Source organism: Procambarus clarkii, chromosome 91, assembly GCF_040958095.1.
Source record: "Procambarus clarkii isolate CNS0578487 chromosome 91, FALCON_Pclarkii_2.0, whole genome shotgun sequence".
Classification (NCBI taxonomy): domain Eukaryota; kingdom Metazoa; phylum Arthropoda; class Malacostraca; order Decapoda; family Cambaridae; genus Procambarus; species Procambarus clarkii.
In genome coordinates, this window is record NC_091240.1 from 6,492,954 (window position 1) to 6,506,533 (window position 13,580).

Below are 13,580 nucleotides of genomic sequence, written 5' to 3' on the forward strand. Positions count from 1 at the left end.
TCTACAACATATTTAGACTTCAATATTTTAGGCGTACGGTCTACAGTTCTTAGTAATTATTATTCGTATTGACAAAACACTGAATATGATTTGGACAGAGTAAATATGGTTTGGGTAACAACAGGATTTTAGGATGGTGACTATAAACATATATAATTGGATACCGGATATAATGTATCCTGTGTTGATTATACCACGTAGCTCCACAACTTGACATTTGTTTAATATATCTTGTATATAAATCATATGTGTAATCCTTAAGTTCTATATAGTTACCAATATATAGTTAAATCATTCGCATTGTATCAAAATCATACTCAACATATATCCAAGTGTTGCCCATGAATCACATTTAATTATCTTCAGTGTCTTTTGCCAAAATTACTTAGTCTTTAACACTGGATGTTCGTAAGTGTTCGTAAGTGTTCGTAAAGGTGGAGGGAAGTGTTGAGGGGGATTGAGGTAAAGTGGATTAGCAGAAGACAGAGGTGAACGATTGGGGAAAGGGGAAGGTGTAGTGAGGGGGTGTGAAGAGAAGGGAACTCTCAGGGGAAAGCTCCGAGCCATTAATTACAACTATATAGCACTGAGAAGGGGTCAGGATAAAGATTTGGGATGGGACAGAGGAAAAGGAATGGTGCCCAACCACTTGGACGGTCGGGGATTGAACGCCGTCCAAGTAACATTTAAAGCGAGACTGTCGCTCTACCGTCCACCCCAAGTGGTTGGGCTGAGTTGGTGTGAGAGTAGAGCGAGTGGAAAAGTGAAGTTGCATGAACAAAGCCAGGCAGTAGGTGAGTGCTGAGAGGAGAGAGCGCGGCATCTCTGGGATTTCTATCACAGCGGTCAACAACAAAGGATTCTGATAACAACTTTCACCAACAAGAAATAAAGAAGAAAAATCTATTTTATAAAATCTTATTGTAAAAGTAATTTATTTAAGAGCTCGTGAACAATTCTGATAATGAAAAATCAAATATACAATTAAATTATATGAACCCAACAAATTAAATTTGATTTAACATTGCATATTTTACCTTGATCTTCTGAGCGTGACGGGCGATAAAAGGTATATATAATTTAATGGACTTTAATTCAAAGACGGGAGATATCTCCCGTCACGCAGGGTGCAGTCGCACCTCCACAGATCGCCAGTATCAGCTCTTGATACTGGTAATGGCTCAAAAGGGCCACCACTTACGGGCTATTCATGCCCGTGCCACCTTTTGGGTGGCTTAATCTTCATCAATCAATCAATCTTAATTCAAAGATACAAGATTAATAATGTCAGACGACCTTATTAAACACAACAAGTTACATGGTGTAACATAGTCACACCATATAGTACAGAGTGTAGAGAATCACTATAGGTACAAAAAAAAAATCCTAACATTGGGTTTGGAGAATACATTCATGGTTTAACGAACTTTTTATTTTTAATTGTATTTAATTGTGAAAACAACGAACGTACGTCACTCTTACACATAGAAATCACAATAGCGTGATGCATCAAATGAACAAATCCACAAGGGCCGTGACGAGGATTCGAACCTACGTCCGAAATCATCCCAGACCCTGCCTTAACCGACTGAGCTACGACATGGTAAAAAGAGTTGAAACCAGAAGTTGTACTTAACTTACTTGGATCCTGCAGCTTTTTGAGACACAAACCAGAGTTTTACACAACTCCCCCATTCACTCGAGCTATGTCAATAGGCCGTTCTACCTCTTCGCCCTTACTTCATTACACCCTGGTTGTGTAACCAGGGTGTAAAGAGTTGTGTAAAACCCTGGTTTGTGTCTCGAAGAGGCTGCAGGATCTGAAGTACAACTTCTGGTTTCAACTCTTTTTACCATGTCGTAGCTCAGTCGATTAAGGCAGGGTCTAGAATGATCTCGGTCGTAGGTTCGAATCCTCGTCACGGCCCTTGTGGATTTGTACGTCACTCTTCAGAGCACAGCTAGAGGTCTCTTTACAGTAGTGGGTTGGTTCGGTATCACTAATATAAATATAAAATACAAGGAAGCCTGACATGTGGCGCTTCACTGCTTATAGTCTATTCGATGAATTTCCATTTAAAATTAAAGCGTTGTTTGCATTCAACGATAACCCATTTCCCGAGCATCTTTCTGCGCCTCTTCCATATACTCATGCTCTGCTGACGTCTGAGAGAGATGCTCGGTGAGGAACTGTACTAAAAATTTACTGATTTTTAGCAATTAAGTTTTGAAAATTTACAAAACAATTTAAATTGTTTTGTGTGTATATATATATATATATATATATATATATATATATATATATATATATATATATATATATATATATATATATATATATATATATATATACATATATATATATATATATATATATATATATATACATATATATATATATATATATATATTTAATATTATATACTAATTATTACCTAATACTAATAATTTTGTATGTATACTTAATATATATTTAAATTTAATTCGTTGTTTTCAAAGTGAATTAAATACATTAAAAATAAAAAAACAATTCGTTAAACATAAATGAATCTCCTAAGGCAATGTTAGGAATTTTGAACTATAGACAGTGATTCCCGAAACACTGTACTCTATATATGCTCTCGAATAATTTCTTCCATGAGTTTAGCAACTGATGAAGTCAAAGCTTATTGGTCGATTGTTACGTGGTAAAGTTTTATTTCTCATATTATGTTTTGACGTGATATTGGCCAGAGTGCAGTCACGCGGAACGAGGCTGGAGGGACGCCTGCCTTGTCTTCAGTGACGTAATAGAAACTTTGTCAATTGTTTCGCAATTTCACTTCAACTTTAAAATTTTAGGGTGATAGAATTTGCGAGGACCGGCAGTGATAGTAACATAATCGTAATAAATCGAAGGAAGTTTTGTTTACTGACTAACATTGGTTTTAGTAAAGAATTTACAAAAAAAAAAAAAAAAGATAAATATATAACAATCAAAATTATTTAGATGAAACATATCTTTCGCATGTTTAATAAACAACAGTCTCATAAATTTATCTCCACGATTTCTTAGTTAATTGATTTATGTATCGAAGATAGCTTGTACTATATTTGATGCCGCTGTACGATAACAGTTTTAAGGGTCAAAATAAATTTAATAATGTGTCCCCAATAATAATAATATTATTATTATTATTATAATTACTGAATGTGATGAAATAAATTAATTGGAGCAATTGAGGTACCTAGAACGAGATATCAAGGAACTATCCCCCGAGATTCACCCGCGCAGGAATATCCCTGCAAAAAAGAAAGAAAAAAAACAGCTATAATCTTGTGTTTATATTAAAATCGATCCTCCGTGTTGTGTAGTAGAGAAAAATTGAGTTATAACCAGTTTATGTAAAGCTATGAGTGATTTACAGCACACTTAGCTGACAGAGCAAACTCACGTTCACGTTTTAGATTCAGCTACTCAGAACAAAAGTTCCAAGTAGCACGGGCTATGGTGAGCCTGTAGAGAGCAAACTCACGAAGGTTTTTCTTTTTAGTGTACTGCTGCGTACCACATAATTACCACTGAATGTGATATACAATTTTTTCTTGTTGTGCAGCCACATGTAAGATTACCTTCAGGATATCACTCAAGTATATTTTATTTTTATGATGTGGTATATTCAATAATTCTTCAAACTTCACAACCGCTTAATGATACAATTATTAAAATTATTCTGCAAAAAATACAGCAATTAGGGATGATTCGTATCACTAAATAGTTTATTAATACAAACATTTATATGAAATTATTTCGTAGTTCTAGATATGCCCAACACAATGTGCATAATATGCATTTTGCACAAATTAATGTAATTGGCCAATTTCACGGCAATATAAGTGTTGCTAAGAATTTGTTTTAATTTTCCATTTACTCAACATATTAGAAAGTAAGTTTTCATTTTACATACAATTTGAAACATCAGTGTGCATTTTACATAGTCTTGTGTGTATTTATACCTCAATAAACGTGTTTCAATCTCAATTTCAATATATATACGTGACCTTTCATCTTTCATCTCGCTTATGTAAGGATATTGAACCTTAGCCCTCCTAAGTCTGAAATTTGCCGCGGGAACGCTAAGCCCCGAAATCATCTCAAGATAACCTTAAGATAACCTCCTGTGGGCACTCGACTTCCCTTTCACCACCTTCCGTTTTCTGTGAGTTCAAATACATTTTATAATTTTTTTGTTGGCGGAATTTGATTTTTTTTTTTTTTTTGTAAATTTCGAATTATTTTGTTGGCGAATTTGGAGTTTTTTGTTGTTGTTGTTGTTGGCCGAATAGAAATTTGTTTACTGGTGGGATTGGAATGTTTTTTTTTTGGCGGATTTGGATTTTTTGTTGGCGGATTTAGAGATTTTTTGTTGGCGGATTTGGGGATTTTTTGTTGGCGGATATCGATTTTTTTTTTGGTTGCCGGATTTCCACTTTTTTGTTGGCGGATTTCCACTTTTTTGTTGGCGGATTTCCACTTTTTTATTGGCGGATTTCCACTTTTTTGTTGGCGGAATTTTTTGTTGGAGGATGTCGATTTTGTTTGTTGACAGATTTGGAATGTTTTTGTTGGAGGATTTCGATTTTTTTTTGACTGGAGGATTTAGAATTTTTTTGGCGAATTCGTATTTTGTTGTTGGCAAAATTAGAATTTTTATTGGCGGATTTTGATTTTTTAGTTGTCGGATTTGGACTTTTTTGTTGGTGGATTTGGATTTTTTGGTTGGCCGATTTCTATTTTTTGTTGGCGAATTTAGGTTTTTGTTGTTGGTGGATTTCTATTTTTATTTTTTTTGCGAATTTCGATTTTTTAGGGGTTGGCGGGTTTGGATTTTTTTGTCAGCAGATTTAAAAAAATTGTTGGCGGATTTTAAATTTTGTGTTGGCGGATTTGGAATTTATTTGTTGGCAGATTTGGAATTGTTTTGTTGACGGATTTAGAATTTTGTTGGCGGATTTTTATTTTTTTGTTGCCGGGTTTTGGATTTTGTTTGTTTGCGAATTTGGAATTTTTTGTTTGTGTATTTAAAAACAAAAAGATTGCGGATTTGGATTTTTTTGTTGACAGATAGGGATATTTTTGTTGCCGGATTTAAATTTTTTGTTGCCGGATTTGGAGTCTTTTGTTGGTGGAATATGATTTTTATTTTGTTGGCGAAATTAGAATTTTTTGTTGGCAAATTTTAATTTTTTGTTGGCGGATAATTAATTTAGATGAACTATAATTAATTATAAGTAATTCAGATGGAATATTTCACCCAAGGTGGGTGAGAGACTGGCTGGTCACCCAAGGTGGGTGAGAGACTGGCTGGTCACCCAAGGTGGGTGAGAGACTGGCTGGTCACCCAAGGTGGGTGAGTGAGTGACTGGTCACCCAAGGTGGGTGAGAGTCTGGCTGGTCACCCAAGGTGGGTGAGTGAGTGACTGGTCACCCAAGGTGGGTGAGTGAGTGACTGGTCACCCAAGGTGGGTGAGTGAGTGACTGGTCACCCAAGGTGGGTGAGAGTCTGGCTGGTCACCCAAGGTGGGTGAGTGACTGGCTGGTCACCCAAGGTGGGTGAGAGTCTGGCTGGTCACCCAAGGTGGGTGAGAGACTGGCTGGTCACCCAAGGTGGGTGATTGACTGGCTGGTCACCCAAGGTGGGTGAGAGACTGGCTGGTCACCCAAGGTGGGTGATTGACTGGCTGGTCACCCAAGGTGGGTGAGTGACTGGCTGGTCACCCAAGGTGGGTGAGAGACTGGCTGGTTACCCAAGGTGGGTGAGAGTGCAATCACATTGAATCCCGCTCAGAAATAACGCTGAAGAATCATATTTCCGATATGCATCGTATTTTGAATACTGTAGGGGGCGATTTGGGCAAAATATGACCAATCGCAGCTTTCACTAATTTGCATATTTTCGGTATAAAAAGTCGTAATTTAAAACTTCAAATATGTGCAATTAATATGAATTCTTCTAAAAAAATAAGGTTCATAAGACATATTTCCGATATTTTGAAAATAGGACAATTTAAACAAAATCTCACCCATCGCAGTTTGCATTAACCTGTATATTTTCGGTATAAAAACTCGTAATTTAAAGGTCAAAATATGTGCAATCAACCTAAATTTCGCGTTAATATATTTTAATTCCTTATAATTAGGAAGATTGCTTTAACACCTTATTGAAGCTAGAAATCAACCAAGCGAGTTGCTAGCACGAACAGCCTGGGTGACCCCGCTAGTTTAAGATCGAGCTGGCAGGCAGAAAGGTGAAGAAAAGATAAAAATAAAGGGAACAGCAGAAGGCCTATCGGCCCGTTGGAGGGTGCTGCTATTTATACTCAGCCACACCCACTGTTGTGTTTTTTTTCACACACACAGCACCGCTCCTGTGCCAGGTAAGTCCACTACGGGCTCACCATAGCCCGTGCTACTTGCCCTGCTCCCGTGCCAGGTAAGTTACGGGCTCACCATAACCCGTGCTACTTGCCCTGATCCTGTGCCAGGTAAGTTACGGGCTCACCATAACCCGTGCTACTTGCCCTGATCCTGTGCCAGGTAAGTTACGGGCTCACCATAACCCGTGCTACTTGCCCCGCTCCTGTGCCAGGTAAGTTACGGGCTCACCATAACCCGTGCTACTTGGAACTTGTTCTGAGTAGCTCAATCTATAACAACAACAACAACCACTGTTGTTCCTGCCTACCCAGCCTAATGCAAACATGTGTAGTGATGTTGGTGCTATAATATGTTACTTTGTAACTTCTTCCGGGTTAGTGTTTATATATATCTCTACTGAATCCTATTTTAATCTAATATTTCGTGGTCCAGCCTGATCTGATATGTATATATTCCTTTGAACACAAGGGCCGTGACGAGGATTCGAACCTGCGTCCGGGAGCATCCCAGACACGTAGCTCGACTGAGCTACGACATGTGTGTGTCTGGGATGCTCCCGGATGCAGGTTCGAATCCTCGTCACGGCCCTTGTGTTCGTTTGATGCATCACGTTAGTGTGATTTCTGTGTGTATATATTCCTTGTCATGGCCTTTGTCGACGCGTTTATAGGGCAGCCCGTCCGCCTAAGGTTCCCCAACGTCAAGAAAACTGTCAATGTAAAGTGTTGTCTCCTAACCTACCAGAGGACCCACAACAGAGAACGGGAGAGTACGTCACTTTCGCCAGCCGCTTCCATTTTCTAGTACGACAATTGTTTGGCCTTATGTAACGCATACGAGGGAAAGGCGACGTTCTTTGTAAGAGGACAGGTTAATAGTTTAGTTTAGATACTTAATATGAGAAAGGAACTTAATATTCCGAGCGTTGTTGATCGTGTTACTGACAGGTTAATAGAGTATGTAAATTACTTTTCTTTAGTTTCTCTTCATAATCACCGAGAAAGCCTCTCATTAAAGACCGCTGTCAACTCATTCATCCCTTCTATATGCTCAAAAAATAATGTAAATGTGTTCTATAGGATCATACAGTGGGCATACTTCTACTACAAAATAAGTACTACCTAATAAGCCAAGATGCCTAACAATCCGAGTTTCCCTGAAATTATATATTTTTTATTTATTTTCTTATGGAATGACAAAGTTTTCCATTATAATATTTATATATTTTTTTTTAATTTGAATTAGAACTAGCACAGAAATTTGATCCAGCTTATGCCTTTAGGTCAGGTTGGATCAAATTAATTTAACCTATATGTATGTACCAACTCTGGTGCAATTGTAGGGACCCATAGCCTCGAAGAAGGGAACACAGAGCATTCAGAGAACACCATTCAATATATATGTTACATATTGAGGATCACTCAATAAATATGTAACGATTAATTTTCGAACAGTTTGAAGTGGGCGCATTAATGTTTTGACAGATGCACGGCGCGTTCGCATTTGTTGATTCACCTTATTCTGTATTCATTGTTTAACTAAGAAAATCACTGGCAAGGGCTGTTATTTATTCATCTGATTTTAGTATAAGCTCTACCTTAGTATGTCAATACTGCATATGTTTTTCATGGGAAAATAGAGATATCGTGAAATAAAATGTGGTGTCGATGGTTCGGATACATGAAAGTCCAAGCCGGCCTGCGCTTGCGCAGAGTGGTCGCCTTGCGCATATAGGATTGAGCATTGGAAAATGTCCATGTATCTCGTTCTTTATCACAAAACAATGCAATTTTATTTATATTATTTAAATAAAACAAACTTATGTAAAATAACAATTTAAAGCCTAGATCAAATAATTCTATAACTTTGCTGTTATACTTGTGTTTCCATAGACAGTGAACTCTCCATGGATGCTGCCAATGTTTATTTCTGGTCCGAGGAGCGTAACTCTAGAAGCCTCAGATCAGTCTGCAAGTAGTAAGGGTGGTGTGAGGTAGTGCAGTGCTCAGCTCTCTCTGGTGTTTCAGTGGTACCGTATCTTGTTAATCGCAGACATGGTCATCAAAGTCTACGTCTCCACCATCTCCTTCAGTCAGGAGGTGAGTACAAGCTGCAGTTGAAACTGGTTCTCGGGGTTTATTTCCACGTCTTTTGGTAAGGAATGTGAAGCACGGCTTTCGCTATGGGCTTGGCTGACTTGAACTACAAATAGTTTTCCAGCTGTTATTACTAGTGTAGATTTATTAATTTGGCAGTTGACGCTTTAACTATGACATCGACACCAGATATATCTATTTAACATATTCGGTGACACGGTTAAATTAACATTACCGTATTTGGCTTACGTAGGAAAATAGATTTCATGTACAAGAATTTTTGTAATGCACATAAAAAATCACAGATATATGTATATGGTCAATATAGGAGTTGCAAGCCAGTGTAGGGCTGCAGGTCAGGCACTGCTTTCTGGAAATCCTATTCATCAAGAATTGTAAAAACCACAATTGCAGGCCCTTAACATTTTTAGTAGGCATGCAGAGGCTATAGATAAAGCGTACTTAACCCAGAGATACATAAGAGGAGACAGCACCACTCCATAAAGGAGGGTATAAAGCAGAGGCCAAATATTATAGACCGACAGCACTAACACCATACATAAATATCTTTGAAAGCATGCTAAGAGGCAAGATCATAAAGCACATGGAATCACAGCATCTACATAACCCTGGAGAACATGGGTTCAGAACAGGGCACTTCCGCCTAGTCTCACAATTGCTAGACCGCAATATCGTGGCCTTGCCTCTCATGGAAGACAAGCAAAACGCTGTTGTAATATACATAGATTTTGCAGAAGGTCTGTCGGTTTTGTTTCTATTTAGGCCAAGTTCAGAGTATATATTTTTCAAAAGAGCTGCAAATTGGCACATATATTCAGATTACCTTGTTAATGGACGCCCAAACTCGGGTTTTCGAAAAGGCAGCTTGCATACCGAAGATACATGAATAAACTAAAGCTTTTTATCAGGTTTAACTGCGCAGAGATGTAGTTTGCATGGCCACAGACGAGAATATGCTGAACTTGATACACCCCGGAACTGGCTGGCAGCACCTGTATTACCGGCTTGGCTGGGCACACGCTCTTCTAGTGGTGGTCATCCTGTACAAGTGTTCCAAGCCCTGTACAGTATTGTTGAAAAGACTAAGACGACGGCGGCAATGGGAGATTAAGATTAGCGCTTCTTTCTCCCATTTATTTGAGTCTTTTGGGCTAATTATTGTAATTCGTTCAAAGGACTGGCTGGTGCCACCGGAGGCGGCTAGTTTATTGTGTACCCCATGCTTGTCCTTTGATCTGTAACGCAAACAAATACAATAAAAGATGAGGGAGTACGCAAAAGGCAGTCCATCCTCCAAAAATGATACTACTTATAGTAACTGATCGGAAGTACCAGTATGTAGTGATGCTCCAATAAAAGTCGAACTTCAACCATAATTGAACTTTTTGGTGGTTCATTACCCCATGTTGGTACTTTCGGCCAAATAATTACTGTAAGTACTATCGTTTTAGGAGGATGGGTTGACAAAACGATCATAATCAAACCTCGGCGGGGATTTTGTAATTAGCAATTACATCTAACCTGCACACCTTATAATTATATTGAAAACTAGTTAGACCTTTTTTGATTGCAACACGCATGTATTTACAATAAATTATACTTTAAGGAAGGTTTTTGGTTAATACATGTAATACCCCATATTTAAATTATTAAAAGATTATAGAAGAGCTAGCACACTGTACGACATTCTCTCATACCCATTTTGTCATTTATGTTAGAAGGGAAATATTAATACAGTGCAAAGATATCAGATACTTTCATTTGTAATAAGATCGTTTGCCATTTCATGCAGCGTGAGTTTAGATTTTTCTAAATGACAATTTTTCCTCAGTCTAGGATGTAATCTGTGTGTGGTGCGTGTGCCTGTGTGCGTGTGCTTGTGTGTGTGTGCACGCGCGCCCGTCCCCCCCCCCCCCCCCCGCCGTCATTGTCCACACCTTTTGCATTTTACCTCAGATAAATCCTTAAACAAGCCGAACTGACAGATACTTGTAGCCAAGTTGTTTGTATTAGAGCTGTAACAACGTCCGTTAGTCTGCTGATTGTGTTACTTGCCCCATACACAAGTTTTGTTTGATACATTTCATTGTGATACACAATGAAGCTGCTAGTTCTTGTTTACACTATTATACTTTCTTCAAAGTTATCGAAGAGTTATCGTCTAATGGCGCTTTTCAGGGTTTTATTTGATGGCGCAAGATTACGTTCAACGTTGTCTTTATTTATGGCAAACTTAACAAGGGCTTTATTATGTTCCTACAGTCCACTGTGAGAGGGATACATATTGTGACTTTGACGCCCTTATTAAGTACACATATGTGTATGTGTGGCCTCGGAGACCAGCACGTACTGTTTGAGTTTAAGCTATTTAATGCTATTAATGAGGAAATGGAGTCTGAAATAATTAAGCTGTCTACTACAGTGTTCTCAACACTTTTGAGTGCTACCAGGATAGCCAACAGTACATCTTGCAAGGTGGATGTCCAGTTACTGCTGCATTCTTTTTAATTGTGCTGCCATCAAGCTGGTGAACAATAACAGCATTTCCTGTCCTCCCAGTAGTTGAATTGATTGTTCCGTAGGTGTATATAGTCTGATGTTTTTAGTTTGTAGATTGTTTGTGTTTTCTAGGGTACTTGCTTTAGCACCAAGCTGAGCATGAGAGTTGTATGTTATTAGTTACTTTGTGGAGTATGTAGGGGGCACCAGGATGTCAAAAGGTATTATTTACCAGGATGGGAGGTGCTGCTGCACCCCTACACCCCTGGGGTTTATTTTGTGTACTTAAGATACCTCGCATACTCAAGAAAATACATACACATTGGTCCAAGGATAACTGCTTTCAGGGTTTTTTCTAACTTCTGTTAGCGTATATAATGGTTTAGTGAACTAATTTGAAAACAAAAAAAATTCAAACCAATATGTTGACCAGACCACACACTAGGTGAAGGGACGACGTCGTTTCGGTCCGTCCTGGACCATTCTCAAGTCTCAAGCATTCGTCCAGGTCCAGGACGGACCGAAACGTCGTCGTCCCTTCACCTTCTAGTGTGTGGTCTGGTCAACATTCTTCAGCCACGTTATTGTGACTCATCGCCTTCAAACCAATACTAAATTTCACACCGTTAATATAGACTACAGCCTGCAAACAGCCTAAGTTTCAGTTGATGTTTTGGCCGTCGAGGGTGGGGCATGGCGAGTAAATCATGTGTGGTTGAGGGCAGGGCTTCTCGGGGGATTAACTGGGTGACGTAAGACCAGGATTGTACGCACAGATGTGCACGTATCTGATATAGCCTCATTTAAATGTAGTTATTGTAGTTTCTGAAGGTTGAATTGCTCTTTTATATCTTAATTTCTGTCGTGACGCCTTTTATTTCATTCTCTTGCTTTTTACCCACTTTAAATAAGTTTGTCTCGCTATATGAACTTTTTATATAAAGTAAAAGGTTCCATAGATACAGTTTAAAATTATGAACTTGTATCTCTGCAACCTGTTGTTGCACAACTTTGAGAGAAGGAATTAGTTAAATGCGTATTGATCACTTAGAACGATAAATATTACATGCGTTTTGCCACACTGGTCTCGTTCAATATCTATGCTTAGAAGAAAAAACTGCGTAGGCGCTTATCAGCGAAGCAAGATAGAAAATCTGAACGTAAATACAAACGAATAAGGCGTCATGTACCTCATCGCATCCTGCTATCTAAATACGCACAAAGGAAGTGTTGGTTCACAAAATGCGTAGATAAACTCGGTAAATCCACCGGCAAATGGAGTCCGAAACCTGAGACTTAGTGCACTAGTCTCCTAGCGCATGGATGATTAGGCTAAGGTATATATATATGCGTTGTCTCTTGCATTGTAAATGTGGGATTAGATGTTTGTACAGGTATGCACGTGTGGAAATCATGGTCACCGTGCCTGCGTTGTGTGTGTGTTTAATATGGAAGTCAACATTCGCATTCTTAGTGTGCGTGTGCTTTCTGTGTACATATTGTCTGAGTGAGCTTAATGCGTTTTAAAAAGGCTTAGCATAACCTGGGTAAACTCCCAGATCCATCTCACGATATTAGTAAGTTTTCGCGTCCTCTACAAATCGCTTACATCGACAACGCTGATGGAGTTTTTTTTTTTTTTTGTGTAGGGATATTCCTGCGTGGGCCCTAAGCCTCTGGCTGGCCCACTAAGTGTTGCTTGTTTGTTTTATTTGGGGGGGAGTATGAGTATTTGACTCGTATGGTCGCTTCAGTAAGATTTTGCCATGTGTGTTTAACAACTTCTTCTGCTCTGTTGAATCTAAGTTGAAATCTTAATGGGTGTGTAACTGTGCACAGTGTTAGATAATGTTCCAGTGGTTTGTCTGGCATTTCTCCAGTGTTGACATTTCCTCTCATCTTCCGGAACCTGTAAGCCTATTTCCCATGCACATGGGTATCAAAGCCTGATGTAAGTGTACTTCTGTTGCTCTACTGCTCCCTTTCATCAAACAAAGGGGATCGTAGTTGGTTGAATTCTTGTACCAACCCGCAGATCCTGATGTTGCAACTGCTGTGTTGTGGTCACTGTACATCTTTTGCATTGCTCCGTTTCTAATTACTTTCTTAATCTGTGATAGACTCTGTGGTATGTAAATGTCTATATTTCTTCTTAGTTGCAAGTTTTGCAGCTTCGTCTGCAATGTCATTTCCTATTATTCCCACATGACTTGGCACCCAGTTGATAAGTACCCGTCGGCCTTGTCGTTTGAGTGTTTGCATTAATGATATGACATTTGTGATCAGATGTCTGTTATCATATGTGTTCTTGTTGCAAGGTTTCGATGGCGGTTCTCGAATCTGTATGTATGATAACATGTTGTCGGTGTTCAGCAAGAGCATGTTCTAAAGCCTTTTGAATAGCTAGCATCTCTGTTTGTAAAGTCGAACACCCATTTGAGAGCCTCCAACTATTTACAGAGCTGATGGAGGTGACATCGATACTGTCCAAGTCGCGCACCAGTTGGTCTTTATTTTAGGTTCATTACTACATTTTCTATCATTAA

The 13,580-nt window shown here is 38.7% G+C and overlaps 1 protein-coding gene across 1 annotated transcript in view; it reads left to right on the forward strand.

Annotated features, from left to right (window-relative positions):
* The first annotated feature begins 8,360 nt into the window (after positions 1-8,360).
* Positions 8,361-13,580, forward strand: part of Sh3beta (SH3 domain binding glutamate rich protein Sh3beta) — a 65,995-nt gene continuing 60,775 nt past the window's right edge. The window contains exon 1 of the mRNA XM_045768004.2: positions 8,361-8,517. Coding sequence (XP_045623960.1) covers positions 8,473-8,517 — 45 coding nt within the window. The 5' untranslated portion in view covers positions 8,361-8,472. The remainder of the gene's footprint in view (positions 8,518-13,580) is intronic.